General features: G+C 45.2%; 6 protein-coding genes across 6 annotated transcripts, besides 2 other annotated features; all 6 read left to right on the plus strand.

The window, feature by feature from the left end:
* Positions 1–15,579: part of a sequence feature (sequence corresponds to BAC RPCI93-5F5) that runs on past both edges of the window.
* Tb927.6.2740 (pyridoxal kinase) lies at positions 315–1,217 on the plus strand (the record flags this gene model as incomplete). Its single annotated transcript, XM_840302.1, has 1 exon — positions 315–1,217. The coding sequence occupies one exon, from the start codon at positions 315–317 to the stop codon at positions 1,215–1,217; it is 903 nt and encodes a 300-aa protein (XP_845395.1).
* Positions 1,812–2,546, plus strand: Tb927.6.2750 (hypothetical protein, conserved; the record flags this gene model as incomplete). Its single annotated transcript, XM_840303.1, has 1 exon — positions 1,812–2,546. The coding sequence occupies one exon, from the start codon at positions 1,812–1,814 to the stop codon at positions 2,544–2,546; it is 735 nt and encodes a 244-aa protein (XP_845396.1).
* Positions 2,734–2,761: a sequence feature (AT_rich).
* Tb927.6.2760 (hypothetical protein, conserved) lies at positions 2,907–7,412 on the plus strand (the record flags this gene model as incomplete). The annotated part of the gene is made up of 1 exon (XM_840304.1): positions 2,907–7,412. One exon carries the CDS (start codon positions 2,907–2,909, stop codon positions 7,410–7,412), a length of 4,506 nt encoding a protein of 1,501 aa, XP_845397.1.
* Tb927.6.2770 (vacuolar assembly protein vps41, putative) lies at positions 7,959–11,237 on the plus strand (the record flags this gene model as incomplete). Its single annotated transcript, XM_840305.1, has 1 exon — positions 7,959–11,237. One exon carries the CDS (start codon positions 7,959–7,961, stop codon positions 11,235–11,237), a length of 3,279 nt encoding a protein of 1,092 aa, XP_845398.1.
* On the plus strand, positions 11,660–12,523 carry Tb927.6.2780 (U3 small nuclear ribonucleoprotein (snRNP), putative; the record flags this gene model as incomplete). Its single annotated transcript, XM_840306.1, has 1 exon — positions 11,660–12,523. One exon carries the CDS (start codon positions 11,660–11,662, stop codon positions 12,521–12,523), a length of 864 nt encoding a protein of 287 aa, XP_845399.1.
* On the plus strand, positions 13,066–14,064 carry Tb927.6.2790 (L-threonine 3-dehydrogenase, putative; the record flags this gene model as incomplete). The annotated part of the gene is made up of 1 exon (XM_840307.1): positions 13,066–14,064. One exon carries the CDS (start codon positions 13,066–13,068, stop codon positions 14,062–14,064), a length of 999 nt encoding a protein of 332 aa, XP_845400.1.

The raw sequence follows: 15,579 nt of genomic DNA on the forward strand, positions 1-15,579 counted from the left end.
AACGGTGGAACAGGGGGTTAACACTTTTCTTCGTTCTCCTCAGTTATTTGTTCAGTTGTATTTCCCGTATACTGCTTTATTTCGATTTTATATTGTTGTCCCTGATTGTGTCGCCACGCTTTTTTTTTCTATTGGAAAACAAATAACCTATTATCATTATTATTTTTACCCCCCTATATTGTACGTGTCTAAGAAGAACATTTTATAATAAATAGACTAAAAAAGGAGTATTGAACCAGAGTATTATACAAGCCTTCTATTATTACACACATTTCGTGCGAAGGGGGGAGAGAAGTGAAAAACAAGGACACATAATGTCAGAGAAGACGGTTTTATCGATTCAATCATTTGTTACGCATGGCTACGTCGGGAATAAGGCTGCTACGTTTCCTCTGCAGCTGCATGGTTTCGATGTGGACGGTATTAACACCGTTTGTCTCTCAAACCACAGTGGGTACCCAGTTATTAGGGGCCACAGAATGAGCTTACAGGAATACGACGAACTAATGGAAGGCGTCCGAGCGAATAACTTCCTCAGCAACTATCGCTACATTCTGACCGGATATATAAATAATGTTGACATTATTGGGAGAATACGCGACACATTAAAGGAAGTGCGGGAGCTCCGAGAAAAGGAAGACAAGAAGTTAACCTTCATTTGTGACCCCGTCATGGGCGATGATGGTATCATGTACTGCAAGAAAGAAGTATTGGATGCGTATCGGGAGCTGGTCCCTTTGGCGGATATCGTCACACCAAATTACTTCGAGGCTTCGTTGTTGAGTGGCGTCACCGTCAATGATCTCAGTAGTGCTATACTGGCTGCTGACTGGTTCCACAACTGTGGTGTTGCTCATGTTATCATCAAGTCGTTTCGTGAGCAGGAAAATCCAACTCACCTGCGGTTTCTGTACTCCGTGAAGGAGGGATCAGAAGCTGCGGTGCGGCGATTTTCAGGAGTGGTACCATATCATGAAGGTCGCTACACCGGAACGGGCGACGTTTTTGCCGCGTGCCTTCTTGCCTTCTCTCATTCTCATCCAATGGATGTGGCGATTGGCAAATCGATGGCTGTATTGCAGGAACTCATCATCGCAACCCGAAAGGAGGGAGGTGACGGTAAAAGTTCATTGAAAAGTAGGGAACTGCGTGTCGTTGCATCACCGCAAGTGGTGCTACAACCAAGCACAGTTGTTGACGTTAAACCAATTTCATGAGAATTAAATGCAGTCTGTCAAGTCCACCCTTTTTTCTCTCTGTTCTCTAAAGATAAATAATTCAGTTTTACGAGTTTGTCATGCTACGTGTTCTTCAGGTGTATTACGATATTGTGTTTGATTTAAGAGAAGGATTTACTTTTATCAATATATGGTAGGGTAAATCGCATACAAAACGAAGAAAAAGAAGAGGAATTCAGGTGCAAATGTGGACGCTTTTCTTTCTTGTTTTTGTGTTTTAAACGCTATCCAATAAGGTTTTCTTCGGTATTATTACTTTTCCTTGATTTTTGTTATCTTTATTACTAACACTTTTATTTTTCTTTTTGATCGTTGGTGAATGACTGGTAACATGAAATATTTGCTAACCTCTATTTGAAGCGTTTGTTTGTTTTCGTTTTGGTGCTGTTCAAATGCAATTGTTCTTTTTCTCACCACATATTTTTAAAGTTTTTCATTTCCCTCTCGGTCTTTCATTAGGAACTGGATATTCAGATCTGGATTTGTCAACTGCATGGACTGTTAAGTGAAGCTGCCACCTCCCCCTCCCTGCTTGAAATTATTGCAGTGCGAAAAAAGAAAAGGAGGGTGAAAATGGGCGAGACTTTAGGCAGCAGTTGTGTTGTTACAGACGGTTCCAAAGAACCATGCACTATTGTGTTTCACGATGTGGAAAAGACTGAAATCAGAAGCGGTTACGCCGCCGTTACTGATGTCTTGTGTGATGTCGATTACTTTCCGTACCCTCCGCAAACACATGAACAGCTGGAGAAGGCACATCTGTACGTATTGGCGTGTTGTATATCCTCCTCGGAACCAACATTTCCACTTGATTCACATCTAGGAGAGGAGGAGGTAATGAAAAAAGATGTGGGTACTGTTTTGGTTGGTGCCGTTGGTGTGGTGTGGGTTCCCTTCTCATCAGGTGCAATGGTTGAGGGATATATACATGTAGTTTGGGTAAGGCCGGACTATCGAAGGCACCGTGTTGCTTACCGGCTACTGGAACGCACTTTAGCCATGACACAAGTCGGAAATCCACCCAATAAGATTTTACGTTGGCGCTTACACACAATGTGCACATCCTTGAACACACGCGAGTATCTTAGTAGGTTTCTACATGAAAGGAAATCTAGTTCCGCAACGGCAAGCGATGATGATGACGTTCATCTACTACTAAAAGAAACAGAAACACTGATTACGGCTGTACCACGCATGTACGAGCGGCTAGGTTTCTGTGTGAGACGGAATGTCTTTAAGTACTACGATGGAAAGGCTGACGGTGTGGAAATGATAAAGGTTGTCCCCGGTGCAGGGAAACGACGTTGATGCGGAAATGAAGAAATAAATGCGGCAGTGGAACCGTGCGTTTCGGTTAGATTGGAGTGGTGCTAGCTGCGTTTTCACTCATCGGCGCTCATTATTATTATTGTATTTTTAATTTGAACGGATGCACTCTTCCTGTACTCTTTATTTGTGCGCATCAGCATAATCTGTCGATGGGTCTGATATTCGGTTTATTTTTTTTTAAAATGTAAAATAATGTTGTAAGCGGGAATGTTTTGCTATATTGATGTCCGAAGTTGTGTAACTACCAATATTCGAATGATAATTACTACCTTTTCCCCGCCTTTCTTTTAATCTTTGTTTCTTTTCGAACAGTCATATATTATATTACCTTCTTCTATAATGCCCGCTCCACTGGCGACATTTACCAAAACCAAATGGTTGACGTTCTTTGCTGAGCTTACCGCAAAGATTACGCACCACAACTTACTTGTTGTACTAGAGGGATGTGAATTAGTAAAACGGCTTCTTGTTTCCCGCGTCTCTGTTGCGGCATTCCTTGAGGAGGGAAACTTCTTGTTGTTATTGGTTGACTCACTGGTTGGTAATATGCTTAATAATGAACCTTTCGAAGTGAATGTTCCGATAGGGACAAATGAAAAGCTAATATTCACTCAACTTGAAACACTGTCCCTATTTGTCGATATGATGGTTGCACTCCACGCAGACAGTGACCCTTATTACTGCCTTCTAGTGCAGGCGCGCGCGGGTGTTCTGTTGGGAACTCTCGTTAGTCTTCTTCGGCGACAACAATCTAATTTCTTTGGCATCATTGCGATAATGGTGAAGGCACTACTTGACATACCTTTGGGACGAGCGGTGACGCAGTCACAAACATGTGGGGCTCCTTCCGTTGCGCTTGCGTGTCATCTACAACAACTACAGACATCAATCGAGGGGCACATGGAAATTCTTCAAGAGTCTTCGGAAATTCTGAAGGGGCTTAGTACGACCCCGAATCTCGTTATGCGTCACTGTGCTCAGCTTCTGTTTAACCTGGTATCCAAACAACTTAAGCGCATACGACGAATAGAAGGGGGAAAAGTTTTTGCTGAAGGCAATACAGGAACAGATGGTGATAGCCGCTTGGGATGTGGTGCACATGTTCGTGATGAAACGGTTGTGGAAAGTCCTTTCACGGGTCACTGTGCGCAAACCACTGCCAATTACGGCTCAGCGTTCGACCCTAGCGGATCTGCTCCTTCTCCCGGTATTTCTGCAGATGGCACCAAACTGTCAATTAGCAGAGAAGATACTGAAGAAACAATTGTCACTGAGGAAGCCGACGTTTGTGTACCATCTGAGGAGTATACTGAATGCTTTGAGCAACTAGCGAGAAGCCGTTCACATGGCGAATATTTGTGTGGGATGAATTCCTTGTGGTGCCTGACTGTTGTTGGGGGGACTGAGCTGCAGCGTCACTTCACAACTGCATGCTTTGAGAAAGCTTTCAGGCGTTTCCTTCAAACAATGCCAGCAAACAACCAGGACCACATTGTATTTTCATCTATTTTGCTCTGGCTGTCGCACATGATGTCAAATCACCACATTTGTGACGAAACGCGTGAGTGCATCTTTTCCCTTGCCTGCCCGGCGCTCATCGAACTTGTGCTAGAGGATATTCGTTCCGACGAACCACCAGGAGAACGAGAAGATAACAGTACTGTGACCAATTCATTTCCTCACACATCAACAGACAACATAGATGTTTCATCCTTTTTATCTGCGGGATCATTTATGCGGTATTCGTCAATCCACTCGGCACCGTCTACTGTTAGGGCATCCTGCACCAAACTAGCAGAGCGCCCATCCGCGTCATTTCTTATTCTATCATTTCTTCTTATCACTGAACGCAGTTGTGGCCAGCGGGTTTTGGAGCGTTGGGTGCGTCATGTTGGGTTGTTTGCTATGATTGAAAAACTTATTCGACGAGTGGCGCATGTAAAGTCGGTACTCGTTGACACCCCTACAACAACGGATGGTGTTCTATCTGATGAAGTTTACCTTTCTTGTGCTATGAACACATCGCGAACAGAACACGTTGCATTAGGTGCACTTGCTTGCAAACTATTATCGTCGATTGCATGGAATCATGGACCCGTTATAGGTAAACAACTTGCTTCGGAGACTTCCCGTATGCTGCAGACAATTATACCGCTGCTTCTGCAAATTGCCGTACACAATCCGACACTGACATCTGCTGTGGAGAACGTTTCAGGATCTGCTTTACACTACCTGCCTACCAGCCAACGCTCAGCCCGCTATACTTCTCTTGGTGAATGCAGTCTCGTTGCACTGGATGCTTGTTTCTGGGTTATGGAAACTGCACAGCTGAGTGCAGTGTCGTTAGAAAGTGTTATTCCCAATCTACAGGCCCTCTCTAGGGCAACTGGCAATAGTATTCATCCAGCACTTCGTGCCGCTCCATACCGAGCCGTAGCCCGACTGTGCCAATCAACGGACGATGTATTGCTGGTGGCGAGTGAAATGCCTTCACTTCTCAAAGCTGCTGTGAATAGTGTTCTGGAATATAGTGTAAAGGTGCCGCAGTGGGAAGCGGCCGCAGCGGCCGAAGGACTTATACATATTGTTAACAAAACCTCCAGCGATATTAATGTCGAGAAGAAGTTCAGTTTTAGTCGGTCCGCGCTCCCCGTAAAGCTATTGGAACTTGCGGCTTTAAATGGCATAACGTACGCGACGGGAACCTTTCTTTCTCTGATGGTCGTGTTGTTTGCGCAACAGAAACGTTTGGCTGAGCATGCTGATGAGGAACCACTAAGCTGCGTTCTTCTCCCGTGTGGGAGGGCGTCGCTAGAGTACTGGTCGAAGCTTATTAATATAGCAACATGGAGCGGTGAGAGGCTGTTGGTTGCACACAAGAAGGTTATTCCTGCTTCGCCGGTAACAAAGGATGCACAATCGCGTGCTCTAGGTAGCATTGAGGGAATAGCTGTTCAGTTTTACTTTGTATCAGCGCTATCGCGCGCACTACAGTTTCTTCTCGGTGCATATCCCGAATACAGGAGCCATTTTTCAGAGGACGTTGTGTGGCTTTTTTTTACCAGCACCTTTGCTCTCCCGTCGCCGAGAGAGGTGTTTCAAATGCTATTTGTGCGATTCGGTGTTAAAGTGAGCCATCACAACTCTATCGAGCGTGCGTACGAGTGTATGCTGCAGTGGACGATTGAACTCTTTTTGTTTTGGGTTGGGGACGTAGGAATCGGTGTCGGCACCAACAGCAAAAGAAAGTCACAAAAACTTGCTTCACTACCATCGAAGCTCTTTGACTCTCTATGTGGCATTATGCAAAACGCCAAGGTATCCCAACAAACACGTGCTAACGTGTGTGGTCTTGTATCCGCCATCATAATCCGTACGGGCAGTGGAGATGCGGCCTCCACAACTGGTTCTTCGTCAGCATGCGCGTCGTTAGCAATATTAAGGGAGACTCTCTACAAAACCCTGGATGCTTTCAGTGCCAAACTGTTTAGTGCCTCAATTAACCTTGGAACTTCCTCCTGCGTCAGTGGCATGCAGTGCCGTTTGGTCAGCCTCTTTGCAGGAGCCAACGAGCGGGCTCGGCAATGTGGGTGGTTCGAGGAAAGGTTGGCGGAGCTCAACAAGAGAATGAGGGAGCTCAAGGAGAAGCACGGTGTACTCAGCGCTCATGAACTCGACTCACTGCTGGTTTTGTTTTCGTCTGTTTTTAGTGTTATCGCCTATCCAAAATGCCCGGCATTATCCCAGAAGTTACAGCAACAACTGTGTTTGTCGCTACATGGTGCGGTGGGGTACGGAACTACGCGGCGCGCTGCTTTTCAAACGGCACTGGCTCTCACTCGAAGCGAAGAAGGCCGACGCTTTCTTCTACAGGAAGTAACGGCCTGTGGGGATCCCCTTGTGCGTACCTGCTTTGGTCGTCTTTTGATGGTTACACTGGATCTCGCGGATGACATCGAGCCATCATACAGGAGGAAGCACTATGGTAGCAAAAACAAAGCACAGAATGCCACTATCATTGAGAGAGAAGCTAATAGAACACTGGTCAAAACACTAGGTTTCGAGGTATGCGCAACTGCCTGTGCTGAAGGTTGTGAGGCTTTCACAAATGGAGTTTTAAAATCAAAGGGGGTCGAGCGTGTGGAAGGCCTTTTCTTGAAGTGTGAACAGGAGCGCATAGAAGTTCCTCTGAGCGTTCACCGTCTTATTGCGGCTATATCCTTTCACGCGGATGCTCAGTTAGCCATTATCCGAAGGAAAGAATTGATGACACTGCTCGTAGAATGGGCTGGTGAACTTAGCGTGGCGGGAACCCTTGCGTTATTGACGCTCCGTAACTTATGCTTCAATCCGTCGTTGAAGGCACAACTATGCCAAAACGATCGCATTCTTCAACTTTTCAAGCAGTTCGTCTGTATGCCAGTAGCTCCACAGCCTCTTCAAGCACTGCAACCGGACAATAACAGTAGTGAGTTTGATGCCCATCACACGGATATTGCTTCGCGGAGTCAGCAAAACTCTGGCACTGGAGGAACACGATTAGAACGGCACAAAAAGGGAGGGATCGTCTCAACGACAACAGCAACGGCGTCTTGTCAGGCAGATAATTTGTCTATCTTGAGGTGTAAAGAACTGGCAGTAACAGGTTATTGGGCTCTCATGTATGACAATCAGCGAGGTAAGTCTCATGTGCGCAACGTTCTTAGCCAAGCTCCTGCAGTAAAAATCAACAGCGTCGTGGCGGCGCTGGACCAGTTATGTGTGGAGCCGAGCGAGCGTGCCTGTGTTGAACATGTTATGGAGGCCGTTGGTAACATGAAGGCGTTAGGAAGGAGTGTATCATAGAAGCAAGTGTCGATGTCACCATGAGCGCATGTTCAAAATGGAGAAACACTCATTTAAGTTGGCACATCTGAAGATGTAATAAAGAACCTGAATGAAAATGAAATTTCATAGATGAAAAGATGAAATACGATATATATGTGACCATAGAATATGATTGTGTACATTAAAAAAAAAAATTAACCCCTCTCAAAACACAAAAAAAAAACATAGAGATCCTGGGATAACTACGTGTGCTTTTCCCTTTGTCGTTTCACAGTGGTTTCCTCAAACTTTTTACCATCGTCCATACAAGTTGTCGCGTTCGGTGTCGTTTGTATTTATTGATGTATTTTTGCTCAACATTTTCGTTCCGGTGGTTCTTTGTGATGGGCTTGTGTGATGCTTCGCTAGTTTTGTTCACTTGTGCGATGGTGGACAGGGGTGGTGGAAAAGTTGCAATATTGTGTACCGGAACGCCTTCCCACTTTTTATGCAGGTTTGCGTTTGCTACTTCCTAGTTTTCTTTTTGTCGCCCCCTTTTTTCCCCCCTTTACCACAATTTAGTCAATGAGTATAGCGCGGTTGGAGCCATCTGTAAACGATGAGACCCAACGGGGAAATTTAGCACGAGAGGAGGAGGATGAGGAAGTTCAACAGGAAGGATCGGAGCGGGAAGTCCCTTACAGTCACGTCTCCGACGGCACCGATAATGAGGATTATACGGGGGACGTGACAGGTGGTGAGGAGAGCGATTACGAAGAGGGATCTGAGGTGGAGCAAGAAAACCTTCTGTCATTCTCTGCATTCCCCTTGGAGGCTATTGGTGGTCAACACGTCATGGTTATAACGGCATTCCGCCGCTTTGTTGCTGTAGGCACTAGTCGTGGCGACGTGGTGCTGCTGGAAGCCACGAGTGGCGTAGTGTTTCGATTGCTTCACGCTCATACCAACCCTATTAGTGATATCACTTGTGACACCAGTGAAAAGTACATTGGTTCTTCAGATATGTCAGGGTTGGTCACCATACACAATCTTACTGGTGGTACGGAGTCCTACAGGAAGGATTTTGGTCGCTCGATCAAGTCGTTATCTATTCATCCCTTTTATGGTCGCAGGGACGAACGGCCTGCTGTTGTTTCTAGTTCTGACGATGTTATGCTCATCACCAAAACTATGTTTCTTGGCCGAAATGTTTCGGTTATACACCAAAAGCACGGAAAGGTGTTTTGTGTGAAGTGGTGCGGTGCCGACATTATTGCATGGGCAAGTGAGACTGGTGTTGTATTATACAGTTATTCAGGAAAGGAGGTACTGCAGTCTATTCCACGACCTGAAAATTCTTTACATCTTGAGTTGTATAATTGCTCGCTCATCTGGGAGCCTCCACGCACGCTTACATGTGGATGGGGTAACTGGATTCAGGAGGTTGTGTTGCGTGTAAGCGGTCGTGAGTCCGGATCCCGCAACCAAAGGGTTATTGTTCATCCCCCTGTTCTAACGGATACGCTGAGGGACCCATTTCGTGTTTGCGGTATGGCGGCTTTTGGTGCAGATCGGTACGCTGTACTCGCTGCGACAGTTGAACAGGAAGGTTGTGTGGGAGAATTGGGCGTGCGCATCGTGGACCGCGCAACATTCGATCCCGTTTACTGCGCAAGAATAGCTACAAGCCACAAGCACACTTTGCAGTTTTGTTTGGCTTTCACACAAGCTAGTTGTGAGAGTGCCTTTGAGGCACCAAAACTCACCATGAACAACACCCCTCAGCATGATCCCGCACTCCCAACAAAAGGGTCCATGTACTTTGTTGGATGCGGCGACGTTATCATTAGGGCAGCACCTGCCGACGAAGATGATCACGTTCAGTATCTTCTGGGTGTGGGTCAAGTTCCGGAGGCTTATGAGTACGCACAAAAATATGCTCTTACAAGGTACGATTTGAAGGGTATCGGTTGGCGGATGCTTCAACATCTTTTAGCGGTTGGAAAACATGAGGAAGCTGCTTTTCATCTCCCCCGCATAATTCAGTATGATTGTACCGAGTGGGAAACCTGGATAGTGAAGTTTGATCAGCGGGGGTTATCTCACTTGTTAGCAGATGTGGTTCCCACCAAGTTGCCCGGGAACGGCAGTCAGAGTGGTTGCGCTGGAGAGACAGGCAATCGTTCCGAAAGGATAGGAGAGGAATATTATGAACTTCTTCTTCAACGTTGTCTAGAGAAAGATGTGGCGCGATTCAGGAAGGCGGTGCGGCGCCTCTCCGGTCTTTACAAGTTGGAAGTTATCTGCCGCGCAGCAGAAGTACGATACAACGATTGGCGTTTGCAAGTGCATCGTGGTAGTAATGTTCCTGAAGAAGAGATGCGGGACCTTGGTGATGCTTATGGTATGCTTTTGAAACTTAATGGACAATACAACGAGGCATTGCGGGTTCTGTCGCGTGTTGCTCACAGTAATGAACTGTTTGAACTTGTCCAGGAAAGGCATCTCTTTAGTGAGGCATTGGAACTTCTTCCTGAGCTGTTTGCCACAAACGAAGGCAAGACTGTGGAGCTTTTGCTGACACCGGCCCCAATTAGCAGCAGCACCACCACTTCATCCAACGCCCCTGCAACTTTGACAGAGGACGAGAATGACATCGATGACCACTGCTTGGGTCCTCCTTTGCTTTTCCCCCCTGCGTCTGTGGTTCAGCGTCTAGAGTTTGCACACCGTGGATATTTGTGGTCATACCTGAAGGCACTGAAAATGCACGATAAGGCTGCATACAAGGAAATACTGAGGGTGTATGTTCAACTTGTAGCCACACTTTTCATCGAAAACGAACCTTCCGGCATGTTACAGTTCCTCCGTGAGAATTACTCCATGCTGCCCAAGTTAAAGGAGATATATGCACTTTGCAAAAAAGAGCAAATGCTTGACGAAATGGTTTTTCTATTGTTGCGAATGGGTAAGGAAGAGGAGGGTCTTTACGTTATCGTACACGAAATGAAGAACATGAGAAAAGCGGTACAATTTGTTGCCGATGTACCTAACAAAGAGGACCAAACTAGTCTCTATAAGAAGTTAATACACATGGTGTTAGAGGCTAACGCCGGTTTTCCCAGCCGTAACGGTCAAAAATACATTGAACATGAAATGAAAGCAGATGAAACACTGTCGAGCATCGCAAGGAGGTATGGTGTTGACGAAAGTGATCTGCGCGCGGCAAACCCCGTTCTGGACGCAGAGGGAGGAGGGGGTTGTAGTGGCAACGTATCTGATTTAGGTGATGTGGTTCCCCAACGCCGTACTTGCATTGTGCCTTTGGATTTGACGAAGGAACTTATCGAAGCTGTTGTCGATATGTCGGTCGCACATTTGGTAACACTAGACCCCTCACTCATTATCGAACTACTTCCTGATGAGGAACCAATGCCCCACGTAGGAAATTGTTTAGCCACTGTCGCGCGTAGCAAAGCCAACAGTGTGGCCCTCATGGAAGCTGTCGTGTGTGTGGCCACGAGTGACTTATTAACTTGCTTCGAGTCATTTTACAAGCGCGAGCTATCCTGTATTCGTGTAACTCACGATGGTGCAGTGTGTCCCCTTTGTCGACGCCCAACGTCAGAGGGTGTTGTTGTTTTTAGGTGCTTACACGCTCATCATTTGCGATGTGTGGTGAATTACTTCTCTGGAGATAACACACTATTCGATTCATTGAGCAATGACGAAGTCGAACGAATCCTCAAAGACCCTGATGGATTCATCAACTCAACGCAGTGGTCTGGACCGATAAGTTGTTGTTTTTGTAACCAGTTGACCAGAGTGGCAGAATTAGTTGAGGTTGAAATGCAGAGCGCATAGGAGTGGGTGAAAGGTGTATAGTTTTGCTTCGCTATATAGGTGAAACATCAACGCATATCACTTCTTGTTCCTTTTTTTTTCTGTTTTTAAAAGAATATTTACTCAACACAAACATTCAGGTTGTTTCTTTTATACGTGTGTTTGCGCGAACAATGTATCATGGAGCACAAATATCTGTTACATTTGGGAAGCTTCCTACACCCGCTCTTTTGTGCTGTATTTCACCATTAACCCGGTGATGCGTCCCGGTAGACGCACTTTTAATATGTTTTTGTGTATGCATCATTTGTTGTGTGTTCTGTTGATGCTTTATTCCCTCTTCTGTCGGAGGGTTGTCATATTTTTTACTTTCTTCCACACCATTTTTAATCGCGCAGTAATAGGACACACGATATAAGCATCGTAGCGCGCAGCCACATCCAATGCGACGTAGCGTTATTCGGCAGCGTAAGGAGTTTTTAGAGAGGAGACAGAATGAACATGTACACGCGGCGATATATACAAAGAAGGAGCAGTTCCGTGATGCCATTCAAAACGCCACCCCCCTTCCTGGTCATCTGCGCAAGGATGCTCTTGCCCTAAAGAAATTCTCTGAATTAGATGATGACCAAACAAAAGTACTGCAGACGACTGTTGACGACGAGTACGCCAAAGCTGGAGTGGAGGATCCGCATGTACTCGTAACAACATCACGTGAACCTTCCCAGAAACTGTTGGAGTTCGCTAAGGAAGTGCGTCTCATTATTCCCAATGCGGTGCGCTTAAACAGGGGTAACCTCAACATTCGGCAACTTATGGAGGCAGCAAGACGTGATCAGTACAGCGATGTAGTGGTTTTGCAGGAATCTCAGGGCGTCCCTGACAGTCTAACCATCTCTCATTTACCTCTAGGACCCACAGTAGTCTTCACAATACACAACCTTGTGACACGACATGACATTGAAGATGTCGGTACAATGTCAGAGCAGTATCCACACCTAATTTTCGAAAACTTCACAACGAAGTTGGGTTGTCGCATACGGGATGTGCTCAAGTACCTTTTTCCCGTACCCAAACCAGAGGCCACACGTGTGCTGACATTTGACAACCAGAATGACTTTATAAGTTTTCGTCACCATACCTTTAAGATGGTTAAGAAAAGCAACGTGCAGCTAACGGAAGTGGGCCCACGCATGGAATTGTCACCCTGCCGAATAATGTTGGGGACTCTCGAGATGGATGATGCAGAGACGGAATGGGTTCTGCAACCGTACATGAACACAGCGAAGAAGCGGAGACTGATGTAAGGGAGATGCGCGCCGAGATTAAGCAATCCTTTTTCTTCTCCGTAGTTTCGCAATGAAAAATGTTAGCCGTTGTCATTTGAGGGTATTATGGTTACTTGAAGCGACATGTTAGCTTTATACCCTAATCCCCATTTCATTATTTTAAACCTTCGTTTAAAATTGTAAGCAACGACAAGGAGTATGAGATTTAATAATAACGGTGACTTTGGGCGGTTCCGTGCCGAGTGAAACCTCCTGCGCTTTCCTTAATTTGCACGTATTCTTGAGGGTGGTGGAGACGGCTTTAAATCGTTCTAAAGTTTGTGTCGCGGGAACATCTCCATATAGATGTATGGGTTTATTTATTTAGAATATTGGTTTTTCGTATTCTTTTCGAATTAACTTTTGTGTTTCTTTTCCTCTAACTTTTCTTACTAAAAGATTTAAGCGATCACTTATTCCGTTTATCACAAACAAAGCAACACCGACGATAGCAGCAGCAAGAAAGACAAACAAGAACAGGTAAAGCAACAGAGTTTTTTTTTCTGTTTTAAAAAGTTCATATGTTTTGTTTTTCTCGTTTCGCTCTCTGTGCTGCGGCGCCTCGTGTGCTTGTAACTGGAGCTCTGGGTCAAATCGGAACTGATCTTAGCCTTGCATTGCGAGACAAGTTTGGTGCAGACTCCGTCCTGGTGAGTGATGTGGTTGAGCCAGGTGCAAAGCACCCACTTGCCGGTTTAAAGGGCGTTGAGAAGCTCGACTGCCTCGACAGCAACGGTTTTGAGAAGTTGGTGAAGGAGTTTAAACCAACATGGATGTATCACCTCCCGGCTATTATGTCCGTCCGTGGTGAAGCGGAACCTGATCTTGCGATGGATATCAACGTTAACACCACACGTTATGCACTTGAGCTTGCTCGGAAGTACAATATACGTATTTTCATTCCAAGCACCATCGCCGCCTTTGGTGACAAGTGTGGGAAGACTATGACGAAGGATGATACCATCATGAACCCCTCCACGGTGTACGGTGTGACGAAAGTTTACACGGAATTGCTCGGCACGTGGTACCGTCAAAAGTACGGTGTGGATTTCCGCAGTGTGCGTCTACCTGGTATTATATCTGCTGCAACGCTCCCTGGTGGAGGTGCCACAGACTACGCCATTCACATGTACCATTCTGCACTTCTGCAGAAGAAATGTGTGTGTCCTGTTCTCCCTTACGAGTCACTCCCTATGATGTACATGCCCGACACACTGAACAGTTTGGTAAAAATCATGGAGGCGCCCCTTGAGAAGTTGACTCGCACGGTGTACAACATAACTGGTTTTAGTTTTTCCCCATCGGAACTGAGGTTCAGCATTGAGAGGTGTACTGACCGCACCATTGAGGTGGAATATGTGGAGGGTCCTGCTCAAAAGATTGCAAACTCGTGGCCAGACAGTCTCGATGACAGCAACGCACGCAATGACTGGGGACACCAGGTGAAATATGATATTGATATGATGAGCGAAGATATGTTGCGGCAGATACCAATCCTTCATGGACTTCCATCCTTGTGAGTATGAAAGAAAAAAACAAAAATAAATAAACGAAGGAGCGAAGCGGCGGAAACGCATGGTTGCATGCGCATATTCGGGTTTCTGCAAAGGTATGTGTATGGTTGTTGAAGATGGGAAACTAATAAAAGAAAGGGAAAGAGAAATGATGCCGCTCGTCAAGACGAAAATACCCACGAAGGAAAATAAACAGTAGGAACTTGAAAACATCCTGCAGTCGATGGTGGAAACTCATTAATTTTTTTGTTCGACTTAGCGTACGTAATCCCTCCTTTTTACGTCCTCCTTGTTTCTTTTCGAACTAATCTTCGTTTTACTTTTTCTGATACACTCTATCACTGCATGGGGGTTGTTAAGTATCTTTTTACTGTCTTTGATCGTTGAAGGTTCTTGTAATTCCTTCTTGGGTAAAAGGGAAGAAACGAAAGAAGAATTGTATTGTGTTTTCGTTAACGGGATAATTCTTATCGTTTCGCATTCCTTTTTTTTCTTTTCATTCTTTATATTTTTGTGATCAACGCCTTTATCTTTTTTCTTTTATTCGCTTGTTGTTTTTAATAGTGCTATTGGGAAGGGGGAGGTGAAGCGTAAATTCGCTTGCGCAGGGCGTGAAGAGGAAATAATAGGAAGATATTGCCTGTAGTGTTGGAGAGATTGCGTCAAGTAAGGAAAGAAAAGACAAAAAAAATACTGAAATACCAGCAGCAACAATTGTTACGCATTACTCCAGAAACTTTTTTTCTTCCCGCCCAACCTCTTTCCGCTTCTTCTTATGCCGCAGATATTTTACAATTTTGACGTTACTCGTGTCGTTAGTTTTTTTTTCCGTCGGGTTGCAATGCGGTAATGGGCCTTTAGCGTTCATCATATTTTTCAATTTATTTGTGCCATTTCTGTGTGTTCCTCAGCTTCTCCCTCGCTTCATTTTACTGTTGTTGTGTCGCCTTGTAATTATTTCATTATCTTTCCTTATGTTTTATTCAATGTACGCATCAATGCCATTCACACAAAGTTTTGACCTCCACTAAGCGAATGGGGGAGGAAGAAAATTTGAATTTAAAAAGCAATTTTTTTTTTTTACTTTGTTACCTTATGGAGTCGTTGTTGCTCTCGTTGTGAACAACACATTCGCACATTCACACACATATACGCATATATAAAGCGGGTGCTTCTCGCTTCCGTACAATCATCATCGTCATGTACCACATGGACTGAAAAGAACGTAACTCTCAGTTTCTGCGGAAGGAGACAATTAACCGTAATACCGAATGGTGTTGTTTTCGTATCGTCCTATATTTTTCTGTTGTACCGATTGCTGATATTGTCGCAACCTCTCTTTCCACTCTGGATATGGTGGGAATGAAATGTCATCGGTGAATGAATGAAAGCGGAAGTATTTGAAAGAACACGCACAATGGGAGAGCATGTGAACGGTTCCTGTCGTTACTATCATTATTGTGTGTTGGATAATTTTTATTCATATTATTTATAGCTTTCCCCTTGCACTGCGGTCCTATC

This window comes from Trypanosoma brucei, chromosome 6, assembly GCF_000002445.2.
Source record: "Trypanosoma brucei brucei TREU927 chromosome 6, complete sequence".
Classification (NCBI taxonomy): domain Eukaryota; phylum Euglenozoa; class Kinetoplastea; order Trypanosomatida; family Trypanosomatidae; genus Trypanosoma; species Trypanosoma brucei.